The sequence below is a fragment of the Thunnus maccoyii genome, chromosome 3 (assembly GCF_910596095.1).
Source record: "Thunnus maccoyii chromosome 3, fThuMac1.1, whole genome shotgun sequence".
NCBI classification, from domain to species: Eukaryota; Metazoa; Chordata; class Actinopteri; order Scombriformes; family Scombridae; genus Thunnus; species Thunnus maccoyii.
In genome coordinates this window covers 1,391,998-1,414,637 of record NC_056535.1, presented here as the reverse complement: position 1 = coordinate 1,414,637, position 22,640 = coordinate 1,391,998, and the positions used below count along the sequence as shown (strand labels likewise).

The 22,640-nt window shown below is 39.9% G+C and overlaps 1 protein-coding gene across 1 annotated transcript in view; it reads right to left on the bottom strand.

Annotated features, from left to right (window-relative positions):
- LOC121894315 (receptor-type tyrosine-protein phosphatase gamma-like) overlaps positions 1-14,584 on the bottom strand; it is a 486,290-nt gene extending 471,706 nt beyond the window's left edge. Inside the window, exon 1 of the mRNA XM_042406838.1 lies at positions 14,055-14,584. Within this exon, the coding sequence (XP_042262772.1) occupies positions 14,055-14,148 (94 nt within the window). The 5' untranslated portion in view covers positions 14,149-14,584. The remainder of the gene's footprint in view (positions 1-14,054) is intronic.
- Between the last annotated feature and the right edge of the window lie 8,056 nt (positions 14,585-22,640).

Below are 22,640 nucleotides of genomic sequence, written 5' to 3'. Positions count from 1 at the left end.
TGTTGTGTGTCTGCCTGCACGCAACCACAGCCTGCCAGGGTGTCTTGCAGCATTTATTGGTTTACCAAGAGGGAACTGGAGACAACAAAGGAAGAAGTGTACCAGGTCTTTTTGCCAGAAGTACATTCAACTAATCTCTTTTATTCTGCTGCTGTTGCCTGTAGGGCTGGGTATTGTTTGAAATTTTTATATTGCCGAGTTTCACTACCAATACCAAAACTATACTGTTTTTGACACCTAATTGAGAAATATGAACATATCTTTCCACTATTAAAATCTATACTAATGAATATTTTATATTAACATTGGATCAAATGACTACTTGTTATATAAAGGAGGTTGCTTCTAGTGACAAACCTACAAGTATCACCCAACTCTGTGACTCTTGTTTTGGTTTACCAGCCTGCAAACGTTGCATTTATCATCCCATCTTCCTGCAGCAGCAGGCTGCTGTTTTCAGCGAGAAAGCTCTCGTAAAGCCACTGTACTCTACCTGCCTAGCACCAATGAACTGACAAAGCTAGCACTACATCTTAAACACAGTAAACATTTAGCAGCTAAAGAGCCAGATACATTAAAAAGCGTTGATGGAGACTGAATTAAAAGGAGGTTGGATAACAAACTGATATTCCTCTGGTGACCAGAAACATGACTCCAATGAATGCTAATGTTGCTCTGTGTCTGCTAGATGTGTGAATAGGCAATTGGTAACTAATGTGTTAACTATAACGATGTTGTCAGGTGATAATATGTCAGAGGTTGTGTTATTCTGCTTTTTTCTTCTCCCCCCAGGTGTCCAAAAGAAATCAGTTAATGCAGCTTTAGCCAAAAGTTCTCAAATTTGAAAAAAAGTTGTCTAAACGCAAACACAAAATCACTTTTGATCAGAGAATAAGTAAACAAGATTACTTATGTGCCCATGATACCAGCTTTCACTACTTTTGATAGTTGCTGTAATGTGCACATTTCACTCAGTACCAAAATATTATTGAGGTTCAATTCCCAGCCCTAGTTGCCTATCTGACAGAAATGTCAAACTGATTGATGGGTACAAATCCTTCACACATGTAGAACCAAGTGTGTCCTGCTGCTGTTTCTCTCTTTAAAGACAATACAGCTGAAGCTATAGTAGAGACACTGCTTCAAAGTATGTTTGATGCTGGTTTAAGGCTTTTTCTAGAAGCATTAGTCAGACGTATGAATAAATCGCCTGCTTCAGAAGCATAATGGTGATAATGGCAGGGGGAAGCAGAACATATGGCAGCTAACACGAAACTCTGCCGGAAGCAAACAAGACTTAGTAAAGCAGAATGAACAGAGTGAGAAAAGTGGGGAGAGGTGGGAGGATGGCGGGGGATTGACAATGCTTTCGGAAAGCAGCTCTTGCAGGCCTGACTGAGCTAAAATTCGGGAGGCAACTTCCAGAAAATGATAGGGGAACTCCCCCTCCTCTCCAAATAATCCGGCAGTGGACTGATTAAAACAATGAAGTGGAACAATGGAGAGGGAGAGGATGGAGAAGAAAAAGTGAAAACCTGGTGGTGGCTGAAGAGCAAGCCTTATTTTCAGCAGCCCATTAAGTCTGAAAGCAACGGGGCCCAGCAAGAGAGGAAGGCAAGACAGTTCTGTCTTTCCCGTTATTTGCCATTTTCAAGCTGCACTGTGGGGCCACAGGCTTATGAGGTGCAAAGAAAAAAACCTGATGAGAAACAGATTAAAAACCTAAAAGGCATGCTCAGCTGAGCAGAAACGCTGATCGAAAAACTAAATAAAATGGTGCTTCATGGTTGGCTCCACTCATCGTATACTTTTTTTTTATCATTTATTTTTTATTGCAACATCAAGAAATTACACAACAGGTTGCCGGACACATTTTGATTGTTTAATCAGACTACCCCTGAACCCCGATTGCTACCCCCCACCCTCACCCTTCTCCCCTCCACCAACCAGCAGGATAATAATACCTACACAGACAGAGCATCCTTATTCATCTAAAAGATCTTTTAAGTTAGATATCAGTGTTTCCCCTAGGTTGAGTGGTTTGGCCTGGTGGGGAGGGGTGGGGGGGGGGGGGTGATTAGCAGGTTAGGCTAACCCATTGTTGCTAACTTCGGAGCTAACCCCTTTCAGTTTTCCAGCAGTTGGGGAAACAACTGTTGTGACTTTTCTTGGTCTTGACAAGCTGCAGCATTTATTAACCGACACACTGTAGTCTGTATTGTACATTTACTGGCAGATTGACACCTTACTAACTACTAACTACTTACTTCCCAACGGTTTCATGGGACCAAAATGAACAATACGGGTCAGGTGTACCGGTCCTATTCGATTCGATTCTAATTCTCTGTGTTAGTTATGACAGAATTTCAATGTATATGTAGATGATTTGGTTTTTTTGAAGCACCAGTAACATTATCCCAAATTGCATCCCACTCTAAGTCTTGTCCCAATTCAGATATATCCCTGTCCCAAGCTTTTATTCCTGATGGCATATATTTCTGGGAGTTTAAATTATCATAGTTATATGACACTATCTGTTTTGGAGCACTTTGTATCCAACTTAAAATAGGATGGTCTTTTAAACCTAACCCACAGGGAACCCCTTAGGCTTTATAGGCTGACCTTACTCTGAAGTAGAAGAAAAGAGTGTTTATCAATATTATATTGAGAGAGAAGTTCTTGAAGGTTAAGGATAGTGTTTTCCCCATTAATATCTCGAAGAGTTGTAATATTCCAAATATATATATATATATATATATATATATATATAAAATTGTATAATATATATATATATATACAATATACAATATAGAATATGATATATATATTATATTGTAATCCTCCCAAGTTTTGATAGTGAATGGTTTCCCCCAGATAGAGGGTGACTATTGTTCTATATCGGAGAGAACTTGCACCATATGCTTTTAAATTTTAGTATATTTTTCTGCTGCTCTAAACACTTGTAGCAAACAAGTTATAATTGGACCATAATATAAACCATATTTTTTGGTAGACATGCCTACAGTATAAGGAGAAAAGACTTACTGGTGGTGCTATTCCATATTTTTCCAAGATGAAACTTTATCCTCCTCCATCCAATAGCTGAGATTTCTTAATATGAATGCCTAGTGATACAGTTTAAAATTTGGACATGCCCATCCCCCATTTGACTTTTTGAATGACAGAGCTGACCATTTTATATTGGGTTGTTTACCATTCAAAACATAGCATTGCAGTAAGGAGCCCAGTTTTTGCCAATATCTTGCTGGAGGTGCAAGTGGGATCATTGAGTTGATAAAAATTAGTACAGGTAAGATGTTTATTTTGATGACCAATATATGGGCTGAGAATGATGCTGGCAAGTGTCTCCATCTTTTAATATCTTCCTCTTTCAAAATGAAAAGTATATTATACTATACTATACTATTTTCTTAAAAAAACAATGTATAGACTCATACAAAAATAATCCCTCTCAATCATCACTTATAAGCCATTAGAAGTGTGTGTTAGTGTATTTATCTACAGAGACCCTGCCCTCTGCCAATATTTTCTTATTTTCTCATTATTTTGCTGTGTTCTGGATGCCTCTGGGCATCAGCCTTTGGGCAGTGGGTGCGCAGCCCCCAGCCAATAATAGTGTGCAGGGTGTGAGGTCAGGACTTGTAGCATAGCCAAGTTACATGGCTGTCTCCGTCTCTCTCCTCTGCTCTGCTCTGCTCTCTGTCTCTGTGTCATGGATGTATAAAGAGCTGCAGGTCTGTGTGTCTGCTTGACCGAGGGTGGGGCTGAGCTACACACGCAGAGCAGAGAGATCACAGCAGACAGGATGAAGCTCTGCATTTGCACAAAATTTGGTAATGCGGCACCTTCCCACAGGGTTGTGTGGAGGCGTGGGCGTGTTTATTAGTACTTTAGAATGTAACCGCTGTGAAACAATCAGAAAATAACGTTTTATCTGATTCACATTCTCACCAGCAATGCTCACTCTCTTCAATCTCTCTCTCTCTCTCTGAGCCGGGGAGGAGGGGCCAACTTTGAATGCTGTATGTTAACAAACACTCCTGCATAGTATGGCTTTAAAGAGTAATTTTAGCTATAGATGATAGAGAAGTACTAACTTCAATACCCAAGTAAAGGACCTCATTTGTAACATTAATCTGAGGAGGGAGAGACACCTTACATTGTCTATATTAATCAGCATCAGTGCTGATTTTCACAGACTAACCTTGTATCCTGAAAGATATCCAAAGTGCTCAAGTGTTTTTAAAACAAAGGGTTTTTTGAACATCTGCCATATAAACCAATGTGTCATCCGTATAGAGTGATAATGAGTGTGATGTTGCACCTATTGTAATGGGGGAAATCTAAAGGCATTTTCTAATTTATTAGAAGATGACGCAGCAGCTTTGCTCTCCCTGACGTGGTGTCCATCAGGAACTATCACCATGAACACATCCTGGAAAACTGTCTGAAAACTGTCCTCCCTAAATTCTACCAACATGTGACATGTCCCATGAGAGGTCAAAATATATTGGATCATGTCTACAGCAACATTAGGGAAGGATACAGAGTCTCCACCCTCCCGCACTCTGGCCAGTCTGACCACCTATCCCTCTTTCTCACCCCTACATACAGACCTCTCATTAGCAAAACAAAGCCTTCTGTGAGAACCATAAAGACTTGGCCTGAGGGGGCTTCCTATACATCCACTGTACTGTTTGACATACGGAACTGCGTTGATAACGTCACTGTTGACAAGCTTATGAGATGCTTTCCAAACAACAAACCATGGATGACTAGGGACATCAAGCTTCTGCTGAGGGACTGCAAATCAGCCCTCAGGTGTGGCAATGATGAACTATACAGTGTTGCCATGTCCAACCTGAAGAGAGCCATCAAGGAGGTAAAGGCAGCCTACAGGCAGAAAATTGAAGGTCATTTCAGTGATGGGGATCCCCAGCATGCATGGGGGTCCTCACAATCTGCAAAGGCAGCAAAGACCCAAACACCAGGAGCAGAGGCTCACTAACAGAGGAACTCAACCACGTCTTTGCCTGCTTTGAGGTGAATGAAGTGAATGAGGCAGAGACTGGGACAGAACTGCTACCAACAGCCTGGCATTTACTGTTAGCACAGAAGATGTCAAGAGAGTGCTCCGAAGTGTCTAACCCCAGGAAAGTCACCAGTCCAGTAGGAATTCCAGGTAGCGCACTCAGAGACTGTGCAGATCAGCTGGTGGAGCTGTTCAGCAACCTCTTCGTTACAAAATACACTGTCCCAAAATGCTTTAAGTCTGTCACCATCGTGACTGTCCCAAAGAAAACAGCAATCAGCAGCCTTCAGACCTTTGGCTGTCACTCCCACTGCAATGAAGTGCTTTGAGAGTCTGGTCCTAAATCTTCACTTCCACCCACCCTGGGCCAAGACCAATTTGCCTACAGAGCCAACAGATGTCTACAGAACAGAAGATGTCATCAACACAGCTCTCCATACTGTACTGAGCCAGCAGCTGCTGGTGTCCTTCTATCTCTGCTCTGTTGAAAGCATGCTAACTTATGGCATCTTGGTGTGGTATGCCAGCTGCACTGTGGCTGACAAAAAAGCTCTTCAGAGAGTCATCAAATAATCACAGAAAATCACCAGCACTCAGCTGCCTTCACTTGAGGACATATACAGAACCTGATGTCTATGTCAGGCCACAAACATCATCAAGGACTCATCTTACCCAGGCAACTACCTTTTCACTCTGCTGCCCTCTGGAGGGACAAGTTTATCAAAATGTGCACTTCCAGACTTCAGAAAGGTTTTTACCCAAGTACCATAAAAGAACTGAACTCTGTTAAATAACTCAGTGCAAGACTATCCAATATCTCTCGGACTAAGTACAATAATACTATCCTACTGAACTGAACTCTGTCCATATTTCTGAGACTAAGTGCAATATATAGACTGTTTTATCAGTTCACTTCATATTATATATAATTATATACACACACACACACACACACACACACACACACATATATATATATATATATATTCATACTTGTTTTATACTTATTTATGTGTGTGTAGGTGTGTGCTGATCTGTTGAAAATTCAGCTGCTTGTGTGAGGGATGCACTAAATTTTGTTGTACAGTTGTACAATGACAATAATAATTGATAAATTAATATCCAAACTTCTGATAGAATCCTCCAAAGATATGGTTATTCAAGATGATCAAATGCCTTTCCAGCGTCCAGAAATAGCAGGCCACGGGCAGGCGGGATTTTACGTGTTGCACTCAGTATGTGTAGGAGCCAGTGAAGAGCCAGTGAAGCTAGCGAGATGTCCCCTGATAAAGCCCGTTTGATCTGGGCTAATCATTTTCCCAACCATTGTCTCAAGTCTACTAGCTAAGACTTTGGACAATATCTTGTCTTCATTGTTAAACAACCACTATTACCATAATAGCAGTCAGCTTCTCACAGTTAGGATTACTTCAGTGTTCATCACTCATGAGGTTTTTACTGGGAGCCGAATTATCCGCAGAGGTCTCCTCCTCTCCAAAACAAACGGACCCGGTGATTTAAACCAGTAAAAAACACTGGATAAAGCAGTTTCACGTTAGAATCACTGTTTCTCTGATGGTGTTCAGCAAACACAGGACGTAAGCAGGGGCTGCAAGCCAAGCAGCCGCTAACGTTTGCGTTATATAACACTGGTCTAGACACAGGTCTAGACATTTATTGCAGAATATTTACATATTATAGCTTTAAGTAGCTCATCCAGTGTAATAGGAGAGTCTAAAGTTTTGGTGTCCTCTAATGACAATGTAGGGAGTTCCAATCTAAAACTGAAAAAAATGGTGAAGTCATCTTCAGAAGGAACTGGGCCACTTGCATACAGTTCTTTAATGTAATTCTTGAATGTCTCGTTTATTTCCTCTGTTGAGGAAACTACTCCATGTTTTGAGAGCCAGTGCCAAAAGATGGCTCAGTCTGCTGCCTTCTGCTTAACACTTAAGTTTGGTTATATGGATCATATATTCTGCCCTGCGTCTTACTAAATCATGTAACTCTTTTTGCATTTGTATTTTGTATTGAACTTGTTTTCTACTACTGTTTACTACTGTTTTTTATAGCTTCATTCTTTGCAAAGTATAACATTTGGGTGTGAATATCACCTTAGAAATAAAAGATATATTCTAGACAGACTTATATCTCATTACCATTTTATACTAACAAGTACTTTGTACTAACAAGTTAACTGAGCCAATGTATAAGGACTCTACCCTGAAATACTCAAAAATGAATTGGCCCCTTATTTAACTAAGTAGAAAGGTGCAACGAATGACTTTCCAATGAGAGAATAAACAGAAAGAAAACATCACATAAAGGATGTTAGATTGCACATACAGGCTGGTCAAAGTTCTTAATGCAGTTCCATCTCCTCCTGAAGAGCTTCTGCTCTTTGCCTAGGGTCTTTTTCTATACCTTCCAACACCAATGATTTCAGGGCTTTTTTCGCCTCCTCTGTCGAGTTAAATGACATCCTCCTGCCGTTATGATTCACTCTCAAAATATATAAGATATATAAGGAACAAGTTGATCCCCTTCTGTCAAGCTTAGCACAGATCTCCTAATATTCCTGCTGTTTCTGCGTTGTCCCGAGGCTGTAGTCGGCAAAGAACTGTAGATGGGTGCCATCAAGGAGAGTAGGTTTGGCTTTTCTTGCACCCTAAAAGATAGACTGTCAATCAGTATAGTGTAGAAGCCTTGAAAACCATGGTCCGTGGTCTTAAAGTGTTCGAAAAAATCCAGTGTGCTCTATCGATTTCCAAGTGAGTGCTGTGGGAGCTCTTGGACGATGGGATCTAATTAGGCAGCATCTTCTGAAGATAATGTTTCAGATCGTCGCCCTCAACACCTGTCAGTCAGTTGACCAGCCGCACGTTGTTTCTCCTGGATCTGTCCTCCAAGTTGTTAAAATTCTTCCGTAACTTAGCCACCTCTGCGAGACAGGAGCTAGTATCTTTCTTGTTCTTGCACTAGCTAACCTGAATGTTGTCTATCTTGTCGAAGACTGTGCCAAATTTTTTAGCATGATTGTCCGATTTTTCTTTTAATGATCGAAGGATGTTGCCATTCTCTGCCATATGTATGGGTTCCAGAGTTTTTTCAGGGGAATCCTTTACCATGTGGGCTACCATTCTTGCAGAGATTCCATCTCTATTGTCATTGTTCGCTTGATTAGCATAGCTATTTCCTCGGATGAAATGATACCTTGGTGCCATCTGCTGGAATCTTGTTTCTTAGTCGAACTTGGTTCTTTTTTTGAAGCCATGTCATTAGTTAAATCTTTTTCCAAATCAAACTTGTTTTAATATTGTCTATAAGCTTCAATGAACACGAAAAAGGAGAGTTTTATATCAGTGTTCAGTGTTGTGTTGCCACTCTGCCTCGTGCCTCATCAGAACTCGCCCCACTCATTGTATTCTTGAGATATCATTAGCGCCTCTGCACTTAATATCATCATCACCATTGTTAACATTATCAGACCTATTTATCTTTAGTTTCCCCCTTTGTGCAACAAAACAGCAAAATTTCCTGCTAAAAATCAATAGCACAATAGAAAGGATGCTTTCTTTTTTTTTCCAATTATCTAGCTCCCAATTCCCTCCTTCTGTCTCTCTCTCAAGCAGCTCCCTCCTAATGACAAGGCGACGGCTACCAAAGCAGCATCCTACTTGGATAACTACCCAACGCCACCCCTCCCATTCCTGCTGCATCTTACATACACACAAACATGACATGGTATCTTTTAATCAATCTATTAAGGAAAGCCGGGGTGGCATAGACAGGCCCCGCGCTGACTGATAAAGTGACCCATAAGCCGACGTGCAAGCGTTTTCCTGGCCACAGCGGAGGCCAGATAATAGCTCGGTGAGCACTGAGATGATGATGATGATAATGTTGGCAACCGAGGGCCATGAAGCATATCCAGTCCCTTCCCTAAATGTCAACCTTCCCCCCATATCACTGCAACAAAAAGGCTCAGAGAAAAGGTTGTTGACATGGAGGCCTGCTTAGAATGGTTAACAAACCCACTTGTCTCATTTGTCCCTGCATTTAAAAAGAGGTAGAAAAGGTGCACGTTCATGTGCTAACACACTCCCACAGCAGAGAAAAGGAGGGTGAATTAAAAATATAAGGGAGGAAAGAGACAGAGATAGATGGAGGGAGGGGTGTGTGTTTGTGGGGGTGAGAAGATGTGCTAGCTCAGGCGCTTGTTGTGAGATTACAATGACTGTTCTGTTTTTCCTCCCAGCCAGGAGCGACAGGGCCCATTCATTTTTCACAGCGGAAAGCGACAGATTGAAGGCCAAACATCTTTCTTTCTCCGTCTCTTCTGTCGTCTTTCTTTTCTTTCTTTCTCCCTCTCTTGTGTGTTTGGTTAACCCAGGGCTGAAGTGCAGCGCAGTGACAGGGGCGCGATGCCTCGACGCTGACACCGCACGCCGCAGACGGAAGAGGAAAAGTGATGCCCTGTGTCAGCTAGCGGATGCCCTGCGGTGATGTTCAGTGCTTTCCAGCCCCCCCCCCCCAAAAAAAAACAGATGTTTGCGTGGCTGCAAACCGGCCATTATGTGGGCAACCGGGGGCGTGATAGCAGCAGTCAGGTCAGTCATGCAGACATGACAGTGCTGCACAAACTTCCTGTATGTCCAATGGCACTTGGCTGAATCATTACGGGTGTTGCTCTGCAATGAGGTATGACATTATTAAGGTGGACTGCAGAATAAACAATGCACTCTACTCTTTGAAAGCTCTGAGGATAAAGTGCTTAGCAATGCTCTCCCAACACTGCAGGTTGGAGCTGAGGCCGTAATTGTGGCCGTCATAGCCTCCCGGCTGAGGAAATCACAGAGAGCAGCTTCAAAGATGAGCTATATGCTTTATGAATCAGCAGGCAAATACAAAAGTGCATATACGAGACATAAGATAAATCACTGACGTCTTTCTCAGACAGCTTCTATTTGGCTTTCTTTGAGCTGTTACCGCATTTCAAATTTTAAATGGAGTGGGAACATTTACCAAATTTCACACAGGTTGGTCAAACAAAAGCAGAATTAAAAAAATTTAAACCTCAATGCCATGTAAATGCCATGTAAAAGACTACATGAGCAGGAAGTGACATACATGTGACAAATAAGAGATGTGGTTAAACAGACACAGCATACTTTAACACATACTGAGCAAGAGCATCACTGTTATCCGAGACAAATGTGTTTTGTGACACCATTTCAATGATCTCCATTGTAAGGTGTTTTGTCTAATATTGTATCCCTCAATAATAATAACAATAACAACATTGGTTATTTATTTTTTCTGTTTTAATCAAAATCTTCATGAAAACAAGGTTCATTTTTATGATTGTAATACAATGATCTGTCCTCTGTCTTTCTCATAATATTGACTCACTATAAGAATATTATTTTAAAAAGCAGGTTGAAATAACCACACCTTACTGCCTGATGATTTTGTTTTGTTATACACACACACACACACACACACACACACACACACACACACATATATATATCATATATTCAGAATAAAGAGGTATAAATGAATTCATTTTTAACATACTGCAAAATGAATCATCATACATGTGAAAAATAATCATTTATAAATGCATATATAATAAAAAAAATTTTTTTAGAGAATGCAGATCTTTCAACACCATGAAATATGAATCTTTTTAAAACCTCTCCACTGTCATCATCACTCCACACTCCAGAAATGCTAAAAAAGAATTCTTTGGATGCTGTTTTTTTTTTAGTTGATTATACATCATCAGCCACCAAAGTGAACCGCATTTGCATGTGGCCCACGGGTGACGTATTTTTTATGGAAAGCCGATTTTGCCTTTTCCCGTGCTTTTCCATCCCAATCTCCAGCTAAGAGCCTTATTAATAGAAAAGAGGAGCGGGCAGGAGGTAAGGAGAGCAGCGCTGAGAGCCTGCGGATGATGATGCCCAGCAGGAGAGAAGCACACTCATCTCTGTTTCTACATCATCTGCCAACCATTCAACATGAACCAGCCACCTTGGGCTCGCTCGAAGCCGGTATCATGACAGCATGCGGTCGAGCCAACGGAAGAGAGAGGAGTGAAAGAGGTCAAGTAGAGAGTGAGAGAGAGAGAGATTATCAATGCACGACATCCTGAACCATGGATTTGCCCTTCTGTGACAATGCCCACTTCCCCACACATTCATCATGTTGTTTAAGCATCACAAACTGGCAACCGAATATCCATCAATATCTGTCCATCCTTTCCCTGAGCATAGATTTAAATTATATTTCATCAAATTAGATTTGTCCCAAGCCAAAAAGATGCTCATTTTTTATTTTGTATAGATTTGTAATTTTTCAAAAGACAAAGTGACATGCTGTTGTGTGCCATGTCACAGTGTTTTTCATTTTTTCCCATTTTTTTATTGTGTCATTTAAAATTATTTTAAAATTGATAAAAACATCATATTTAGCTATTGGACAGATTATATTTTGTTTCAATAAACAGTGAAACCAGACAGTTTTAGCTGCTCATGAGCCTGTTATTAATTACTGACTATTATGTCTTTACTGAAATGTATTCATGCATTTTCTTTTATTCATCTTGGAATATTTCGTTTTTCAACAACGCGACTTTTTAACCATACAAACAATCTGTATGTTTTTGTAGATCACAACTAAATTCTCACACTGTGGGACACACTATTCTTCAAACCCATCCCTCCATCCATCAGTGCCATCCATTTCTCACAACAGCTCTCTTTCACTTCTCGGCTCACTCGACTTGATTTCTCTCCAGATTTGTGATCAGATGGAATGCAAGATGAAAAATGGAAAGACACGACACACACGCAAAAACCCTGAATGCCTAACAAGAGTCCCTCCATCTCCAAAACTGAGAGCCAGTCTGTGAGTTCATACCAGTGCATGAATACTAGTATGGATTTATTCAAGCTGTAAGTTTGCTCACTGGTCAACAAGACAGTATTATCTTTTGCTCTCTGACACTCTCTCTTATTCTATGTGTGTACATGACATCTCTTAAGACCCGTAAGACATATAAGAGCTAATCCGGGTGAGTAGAAAAGTGGGCTAATACTGTCCGACTAACCGGCCCTGTGATGACATGTCATATCTATCAGGGCTCCATGAATTTTAACACTATAGTGGCTCCTCAGACTGGGATTTGGATCCGCCAAGAGTGCGGTGTGATGGAAGGTCCAGTGGAGTCAATAATTCACTCCTCAGATTACTACAAAGAAAGAATTTGTGAAGCTTGATTTGTTCACCCCACTGTTACACACATATGAGAGCAGAGCCAGGTGATAGATAAATATAATATCAAAATCAGGACATGACGACAGTTAGATAGTGTAGGGATTTTCTCTTATCAAAATGGATAGAGTTACATTTTAAATTTGTCATTTTGTGGTTTTACAAGCTAAATTACTGACTGCTCTGGCTGAGTGAGACAAACAGTCAATACCTCTATATACTCTATATTATATTACAGATGCATCTTCTGAAAGCACCATTAGTTGTGCCTAAAATAATGCCTCATGACAATAATATGAAGGTAACTGGTCAGGTACCATTTTGTCCATATCATCCAGTCCTTCTGAATAATATCTAACTCTATTAGTATGAATTCATATCAGAGAACAAAGATGCTCTCAGATGGAGCTCTTTTATGAAAATCATCATCACATATGCATCTGTTATAAATCCATTTTGAGACTGGATGGGTGGCTGAAGATAAACAGGAGAACATTGCAACTCTAGAATTAAATGGGTAAAGCTCCTGCAGGGTTGGACAGCCTGTGAAAGTGTCTAAGAGACATTTCTAGGACCTTCGGCAGCTGGAGGAATGTAATGTAAATGGCCACTCTGGTCAAGGTCAAATTTGATTTGTTGGATTTATGTCCCAAATTGATACAACAGATTTCTCTTTCTTGCAGTCTGAGAGTACAAACTAAAAAGTGGTTACTGTTAAGCTATAAGCTCCTGAGGGTTTAAACGCAAGAGGCTTTGGACTTCAAAAAACTGGGGTCCAGGGCCCAGGGGTCTTTGATTTAGCCATAATTGGAGCAGAAGGTTCCTTCTGCAAAATTAATGAAGGAAATAGTTCAGTTCGATTATATAATAGCTGGAGATTATCCCAATTAGAGAATGTAAGCATGTAGGACAGCGTTGTTTCACAATTCAGATGCAGAATAGACAGTGCTACACAACCATAGGGATATCTATAGTCAGATCTTTTTACATGTAGACCTCTGTTGTCTACATGACAACCCCAAACACAGACATGAGGTCTGCTTTCCCCTCAGCACAGATTTTAGCCTCAACTGCAATATTCGGGTTGTGTGTCTGACTATGTGAAGCGGCTTCATAGCCCTGCTGTCTTGCTTCAGGCGGTGAGATAACGGCTTTCGCGTACGCGCCGCCGGCATCACATCTTTCCCGTTTTATCAGCCCATATCCCTGACCCAACTACCTACCCAACCGCTCCTTTAATGCCTTTAAACACAATTCTATATTTTATTTCTCTCTGTTTATTAGTTGAAGGATTAAAAAACAAAATACAAAAAAAGAAATAATGTGGAATTGGAAAGCCAAAGAGGCAGGACTGAGTTTCGCCAGAGGGATGAAAGCAGGGGAAAATTCGCTCCCCTGACAGAGTTGTGCTTTGAATGGGTATGAGGGGCTTCAAACAGGTCACCCAGCTGCATTAAAATCCTTTCACTAACTGTTTTTTGCGCCTCAGACAGTTTCCAGTCGACGTGCCGGTGCCGGGGAAGCGCGTCAAGCCAAACGGCACGAATATTCCCAGCCAGTGACCCTTACAGGATATTCAATGAGGGGACCTGACTTTATTCTATCAGCCTGTTAGATATGCGTTTCGTCATGACAATGGCATAACGATAACCACATGGACCTTCATAGACATGAACAACAATAAAGCCCAGTGTTTGACTTGTAGGGGTATGAAACTTACCAGGATGACACTCGGCCCAGAGGAGCACGAAGGCAGGCAAAATGAGAGAGAAAATCCACCAGCAGCAACAAAACGATTGCAGTAGCCTCCACATGGTAGTAATATGCACGTCGACATGCAAACAATAAGCAGCAACAACTGTTGAGTTTCTCCCTTTTGCGGTCAAATCAGCGACGCCTTCGCTGCGTAAAAAGCAGCGCCGAAGACGCAGCGCAGACGGAGACTGGGTACAGTGGAGGTGGAGGGCGGATAAATTTAGTTAGAGGTCCAGTAAAGAGTCTTTCCGTCCCAAAATCCCCCCGATATTCCCGGATACGAGCATAACACTCAGATACTGGCGGTTGTGGAGGATCGTGTGTATACAGCGAGGAAAAAACGGGTTAGAGGAGACTAGCAGCGATGGTCCACACAGCGGGTCGTCGCTCCCGCGGCTGCGGCGGTGGAGGCAGCGCTCGTCGGGCACACAGAGAGGAGAGAGTCGGTGTTGATGGTGGTGGTGGAGAGGCGCTGGAAGCTTTCCATTCCCTCATCCATCCAGGAAGTAGCGTGTGAGCCCAAGTCTGCCAGAGACTTTAAAACAGTCTTGAGGGGAGAGAGAGTGCGTAAGGAAGGATGGAGAGAGATGGGTGGTGGGGTGGGGGGAGAGGGGGGTCATTCCTCTGGATCCTAGCGCCGGCGAGAGAACGCACAGTCGCTCAGTATAATGGCATGTACATGTCCCATAATAATAGGTAATAATAGATTGTGCTCCCCAGGGGGTCCTCGAGCTTTTTGTTCATATTAATGACCCCAAAATAGATCCACATTAGACAAAGCATCCCCCTTCCACCATTCAAGAAGATTTTGTCCTAAAAGGAGCTCAGTCTCGAAGGTCTGTGTTCAGTTATGATTTATTAAGGCCTTTTGAATCAATCATTTGCATCAGTTAATGCAGTGCAAGGTGCAGTCATCTCCATTTAAATTCAACTAAATAACGCTGGGATTATGGGTTTTATCACATAAAAGGCAAGCAGGGTTTGGATAACATGATGAAATGTAGAGTAGTAGATGATACAGGGCCAGCACAAAGCCTTTTGTGGCACTGATCAGAATTTGACTCTGGCCACCCCTTCACCCCCTCATCCTGTGTCCCAAACACATGAACTAAAGGGCAACACACACACGCCAGCTGTGTATTATTGGTGTCAAAACACCCACAGCCAGTGTTTTCTCTGGTGTCTGATTGTCTGGTGGCATCAGGATACACTACTGGCCTAATTGTCGACATGTATCTAATCTGCTGAAAAGCTGTAATCTTCACATTTACTCTGTGGTTCAGCACATCTTGGCTACCATACCTTGACTACTTCTTCTGCCCGTATGACCTATTCAGTGCTACGAGTGTCAAATGGTGCAATATTACGTGATGCAGTCGAATGACAGGGATTTAAATGTGTAGTTTCTCACATGATAATTTACCCACCGACTTGTGCTGTGTTAAATCTGGCATCATAATCATCATAATATGTTATTACAACAATGTTGACCTATGCTTCAGTGCCATTGGCTGGCTATATATATATATATATATATATATATATATATATATATATATATATATATATATATATATATGTATATACCAGAGGTAACAATATATAAATACATAAATACAAACAAAAATATACAGACATGGCTGAAAATATTTATACCCTTGCATTTTATTAAAATAATGCACCATTTGCCCTGAACAGTGCTGTAATTAAAATGTATTTTATTATCAATGAATGTCTGTATTTGGTTTGCAGTGGAACAAAAAAGTTGTGAAAATAACTGAATTCATGCTTATTCTACAAAGACATTCAAAAATGGCCTGGACAAAATTATCTGTACCCTTTAAAAGTTGTAAGAAATAAGAAATAATTGTTTTGTAGTGATACTTTAAGCAGACTATTGTGTTTTAATTAGTATCACAGGTATTTTCAATCTTATAATCACTCATGCAGCCAGTTTAAAAGGAAAAAATTACTCACTCTGCTGTTTTGTTTCACTGTGTGCATCACATTGAACATGGAAATCAGAAGGAAAACTAGAGAGTGGTCTGAAGAGGAAAAAAGGTAATAGCCAAGCATGGTCAATGTAAAGGTTAAAAGACCATCTCCAAAGAGCTTGATGTTCCTGTGACCACTGTTGCCAATATTATTAAGTTTAAGGCTCATGGACCTGTAGCCAACATCTCTGGACGTGGTCACAAGAGGAAAATTGGCCTGAGATTGTACAGAAGGATTGCTCGAACGGTCAAGAAAGAACCAAAGAAAACTCCAATACAGATCCAAGCTGATCTTCACGTTCAAGGTACAATACATTCAAGTGGCACCATTCGTTGCTGTCTGAATGAAAATGGGCTCCATGGTAGAAGATCCAGGAAGACCACACTTCTAAGAGACACAAAAAAAGCCAGACTGAGATTTGCCAAAATGCATGTTGACAAAGCCGCAGTCCTTCTGGGAGAATGTGCTTTGGACAGATGAAACAAAATTAAAGCTTTTTGGTAAATCACACCAGCCCTATATTTACAGAAGAAAAAATGAAGCCTTCAAAGAAAAGAACACCATGCCTACTGTGAAACATGAATGAGACTTAATGATGTTTTGGGGTTGCTTTGCTGCCTCAGGCACTGGGTGCCTTGAATCTGTACAGGGCACAATGAAATCAGAAGACTATCAAGGCATTTTGGAGTGAAATATACAGCCCAGTGTCAGAAAGCTGTGTCTTAGTTACAGGTTATGGGTTTTCCAGCAGGATAATGACCCCAAACATACATCAAAAAACACAAAAGAGTGGATGAGAAGAAAACATTTGACCGTTCTGAAGTGGCCTGCTATGAACCCTGATCTGAATCCTGTTGAACATCTGTGGAAAAAGCTGAAACTTGCAGTTGGGAGACGGCACCCATGAAACCTGAGAGAACTGGAGCAGTTTGCTCAAGAAGAGTGGACTGAACTATCAGTGGAGAAGTTTAGAGACCTTATTCAGAGTTACAGAAAGAGCTTGACTGAGTCATTGCCTCCAAAGGCTGTGCTACAAAATATTAAGTTAAGGGTTTCAATATTTTTGGCTATGCCATTGTCATTTGTTTTATTGTATTGCAAAATATATTAAATTGTAAATCAAGAGCAAAGTTTTAGTTATATTTAATGTGGAATTGAGAAAAGAATGATGGATACCATATACTTCTGTCAGTTTCAACTTACTGCAGAGAAAATTTAGTTATTTTTTTTTTTTAAAAAGGTGGAAGGGTACCAATGTTTTCAGCCACATCGGTATAGTGTGTATGTATATGATCATACACACACATTATGGTAGTGTACATATTATTGTATACAAACAAGTTCGGAATTCAATGGTGTATGATAACACTCAATAAATCTCTCAAGGAAAAACCTTGTCTGTGCAAAGAATATATGTATATTAAATGTTTTTTTGATTATTTTTGATTTGTCACATACACATGCAATATGTGTCATGAAATGCTGCAGCTCAACATTAAGGATTCACTGGAAGAGTAGTGTGAAAACTAATATATATAAGATAAGAAAAGACAAAAATTCATAGATTAAATAATTTTAGGAAAACAGCAACAATGCAATGTTCGGGGCAATGCAAAGGATCTGCTGAAGACAATGTTGTAGACAAGGAGGATATACGAGGTCAGAAAACCAGGTTCACCATCCTGATGGTCTGAGGAAACAAGCATTTTCTGAGTCTCTGTGTCCGACTTTTGACTACAAAAGGTGTTTGCCTGTGTGTAGAAGTCCACGTTATATATTCCAGTATGGTATATAGTTTGACATTATGCACTTCAGTTATGAATAATATAAATCCCTACATTTTTTTTGTCAAATCTATTAATGGTAGTAGCATTTTGAATTTAGAAAAAAATCACATAATACTTTCATAAGAGAGAAGCTTTACAGGGAGTACAGGTCAGTAATACAGTGTTTTTAAAAGGACAAAAAGAAGTGGTCTTATTATGCTGATCTTCTTTGAATCGTGGGAGAAGTAGGTGCTCCCAGTTTTGAACCCATAAAGACACTGAAAACGCACATTTAAACACATTTTTAATGTTTTAAGAAACCTGTTAAAGGATGGATTCACAAATTTTCAAGTCTGTCTGAAGACAACAATCAGGTACCCAAATGTACACAGACAGGTTTTTCTTGCTGTAATCATTCCTCTTGTTCATACTGACCATTAGAAAATCCCTTCATAATGCACTTAGAATGTAAGTGATGGGGGACAAAATCCACAGTCCTCTTCTGTGTAAAAATGGATTTAACAGTTTATCTGAAGCTAATATGAAGCTTCAGTTGTTCAAATGAGTCAAATTAAGTAGATAAAAAGATATCCACTTGATATGACTCACTCAGTCATATCACTAACTCAGACTGCTGAAGCCTCATATAAGCTTCAGATAAACTTTTAAATGCATTTTTCTACAAAATGACTGTGTGGACACACTGTGGATTTTGGCTCACTAATCACTTACATGCACATTGCTTAATAGCCAATATGAACAGGAGGAATGATTACAGTGAGGAAAACCTCTTTCTCTGTTCATATGGACACCTGACTGATGTTTTGAGACAGATTTGAAAATTGCGAAACCGTCCTCTAAGGCCAAATAATTTGGCATGTAAAATTGTAAACTAAACTAAACTTCACATACAGCCTACTGGCCTGCAATACAGCCAGTGCATGTTGCAAACTGCCAACTGTCTGAACAATCTTTGATGGGGATATGCATCCAGGTGACTTTAAGGGCACAACAAAGCAATTAAAGTGTCAGTTCATCCACATAGATACCTCACTTACTTCTTGTGGCATAGAGATAATTTTGGTTTTATTAGTCCAAGTTGATTCCAATATGTGTCTGAGAATTCTGTCTCCATGCCAACACAATGGAGGTGAATGGAATTGTGTTTTGTGGTGGTCACAGCACTTAAAGATTACATAAATTCATCAGCAATGTGTCTCTCTAGAAACAATGTCCTGTCACTCATCACTAATCTACAGACCTCACAGTGAACAATTACAGTTCATACTACTTTCTACCAAAGTAGTTGTACCTGTGAAAACTGTTGACAGTTGCATTTGCCGCCATTGTGTTGGCAGGCAGGCAGAATTCTTAGACATATCTCCAAACCTGGACAAATAAAACCAAAAACTATCCGCATGACTAGAAACAACTGTTAGCTGACTACCATGGCCTGTGCAAAATATTATTAAAATGTTATTTTAACATCATCCTTGGCTGCGAAAATCAACTCTCACCTGTTCAGCGTTTACCTTCGTTGTTGTATTTCATCAGAAAATAATGATTAAAATGATGTACTTGTTGTATAACTTTTACAGTAGATGTCTTGTGTTTGGACTGTGCCTTATCCTGTAATCCTAGTGATTTATAGTCTAAATAGTTGAGCACGGGAAACATCTGACTACAATAGTCCTTACCTATATATGGATGAATAGGATGTACATTTTTTAATCAAATAAAGTCTGTTTAGTCCACCAGAGTCACAGACATAATGTATGTTGTATGGCCAAGCATTGGTGAATATGTTATTTTAAATTCAAGTGGAGACAATTTTCCAAACATATCGAGTATTTAAGCCTGGATTTTGGCGAAAAGTACATTTAATAATGCACAAAACACCTAGAATTTCAATTTGATGGAATGGTGCAGCCATAAAAACCAGTCTTGGGTTTTGATTTTACACTCATTGTAAGCATCTTCAATAATGTGTTGGAACAAACAGACCAGTAAAGCCGTGTGACATTGGCAGTGTGGATAAATGTTTCTTAAATTGAAAGACGTTTAATCAGAAATTTATGGGAGAAATCAAGAGTTTAAAATGGCATCTGAAGCAGATACACAGATTCCTCTGCAACTTGTTGTGTAGTGTCCATTGTGAGTGGTCTGCACAATGTTTTAGTTTTTTTGAAAACAGTATGTGGCAGTGACAACAGAACAGTGAATAAAGCACAAAGCCTATTATAAAACCCAGACAACCATGCTGTTCTCTAGGTTGGTTTACCCACAGCAGAATCTGCAGATATTTTCTGTTGAATCAACAGATGTGCAGTTCACATTGTACTGTTTTTATGTATTACCCAAGGTTGTATACATACAGTAATAACCAAATAATACCAAGGAGGCTTGGAGCCAACTTTGACAGAGGTCTGACTCAAACTGAACTGTAATTACACCCTCCAGGGTTCCTATATGCATATAAAAGAATGGAAATCAATGGCTCCTTGAGTTGTAGCCAAACCATGTTAAAATGCTCATGTGGTCCATGGAAGGGATAGGGGTTATTACTATAATGTCTAATTACATCAAATCTTGAAACTAAAATGGAACATCTTAGTCTCAGTTTGGGCACTTAGTATCTGTCAGCAGCCTGGCAGAGGAGTTCGGTACAGTCTGAGACTATGGCTCATCAGCAGAGACAGGAGAACAGGGCATTACAACAGCGCCAAATCCCCAGGCCCCACAACACTACTGGCTATGGCTGTTATCAGCTGCCAATCACACGAGTCCAGTCTGTCATTGAGTAAGCTGAGTGTGTGTAAGAGTCACTTGTAGCTGCAGGGTAAAGGATATAACAGAGATTTCTAGTGCCTAGTAGGTGGACCTCAAGACCAGGGCTCCCTCATTTTCTCTCTAATTAGTAAGTGTCTCATTGTCAGATACAGCAGTAACAAGTTTTTAAAAAGCAATTCTGTCCTGCATGGGTACTGGGATTAAAAAACCTAAACTAAAAAAAAAAAACAAAGCTTTCCAGTAACGGTGAATTGTGTGAATAAATTAACAGAAACACTACAATTTATTTATCAGTCTCAGACATTGCTACTCCAATTTATCTGCCTTTCAAAGTCTCTTTTTAACTTCATATAAAGTTACATTGGTCAATTTTCAGGATACTATGGACTATTTCAAGATATAAAAAACATTTAATGTGAATAGTTGCAGTCAATATAACCTTTCTCAACTCAACACCTACAAGTCATTACTTTGAAGCAACATCATAACCAATAAAGAACACAGGAAACTAATTTCAAAAGCAATAGTGAATTCTTTACAACCTCTTCCCCCCTTTGCACTGTAAAATATAGAAGCCAAGAATTAAAAAAAAAAAAATTAAGCAGCTAGCTGCAAGGTCTTTTTGAGCTAAGTTGTACCGCTTATTTAATCAGCCTTCTGTTTGTTTAAAAAATGTTTAACAAGTTCTGTCAACTAATAAATATACAGTAAGATAACAATGTTTCTAAGCAACTTAATTTGGTAAGTAAAAGTGAAAGATTAGTCTGAACAATTTATAATGCTTTTTTTTTTATTTTATTTATGCCAACAAATATGTGTTGGAGTTTTTACAGCAAGAAAAGAGAGAAACAACCAGACTTGATATGTAGTTGACAGCAAAATATTCCACTTTGTTCACACACAAGCCTCACTTGAAAAGTGCGTGTAATGCCAGTGTTCTGGTGACATGGCTAAGAATAGCAAGAAGCTAATGAGTAAGGTTACAAGTTCGCCTTTTAATAAGCAACACGTCCTCCAAATTGAATGACCAAATACATCATACATACATTTGACCATGTGATTCCAGAGTGACACATAGGAGCGTTTTCTAATCTGGTGCCTGTTTCAGCAGTAGTCGGGAGGACATCATTTGTCTGTGCTTTCCAAAACCGTTACACATCACTGTTAAAAATTAATGTTTTATGATGTGACACCACTGTGGTTAAGGTCTGGTTAGTTGGCGCTATAGAGCCCGCTGGCCACATCCGAGCTCAGTCACTACTGAACTTTGCAATTTTCGCCAGTTCTGACATGTGTGCCAATTTTTGTCAGTTTTCAAGGATCCCAAGCCTTTCAAAAATGCAATGGCATAGGGGAATAATAATAACAACAATCTTTACAAAAACAATAGGTTCATCACACTTTCAGTGCCAGGGACTGTTGTGCTTGTGCGCTAATATCTAACGCTACAAGCAGCATTGATTGGACTCTTGAACCTTTGTGCACTTTCGGATGCTCCACAGTCATGCAGTTATGTGTGCAGTATGTGTCGCTGCAGATGACATGTTTAAAATTGTGTAGAAATTTGATGAACAATGTGTCATTTAGGCCTCATTTCTTGTTGCCTGTAGACAGTACTACATAAGTGAAATAGTAAAGCAGCAATACATTTACCATTTACCAGTTAACTAACATGAATATACATTTTCATGAATGCTGGACATTGCATGTAGGAGATAACTATCACTTCCTGTGTCCATTACTTGGTGCTAGAGAACACCCACTAATTATATGTCATGTTGCTGTATATCATGTGTAGACCACAATATGTAAATTTCATGTGAATTGGATGACGTTTGTCACATAATGCCGACTTCCTGTTATCAGTAAGTGACGTTATGACTATGACTCAATATTGACATGTAGATGTGTTCAGGCCTGGATTCATACCAAACATGAGAAGTCTGTGGCAGATTGGATAATGCAAAGTGGAGATACAACAACTTCCTCTTTAATGCCCC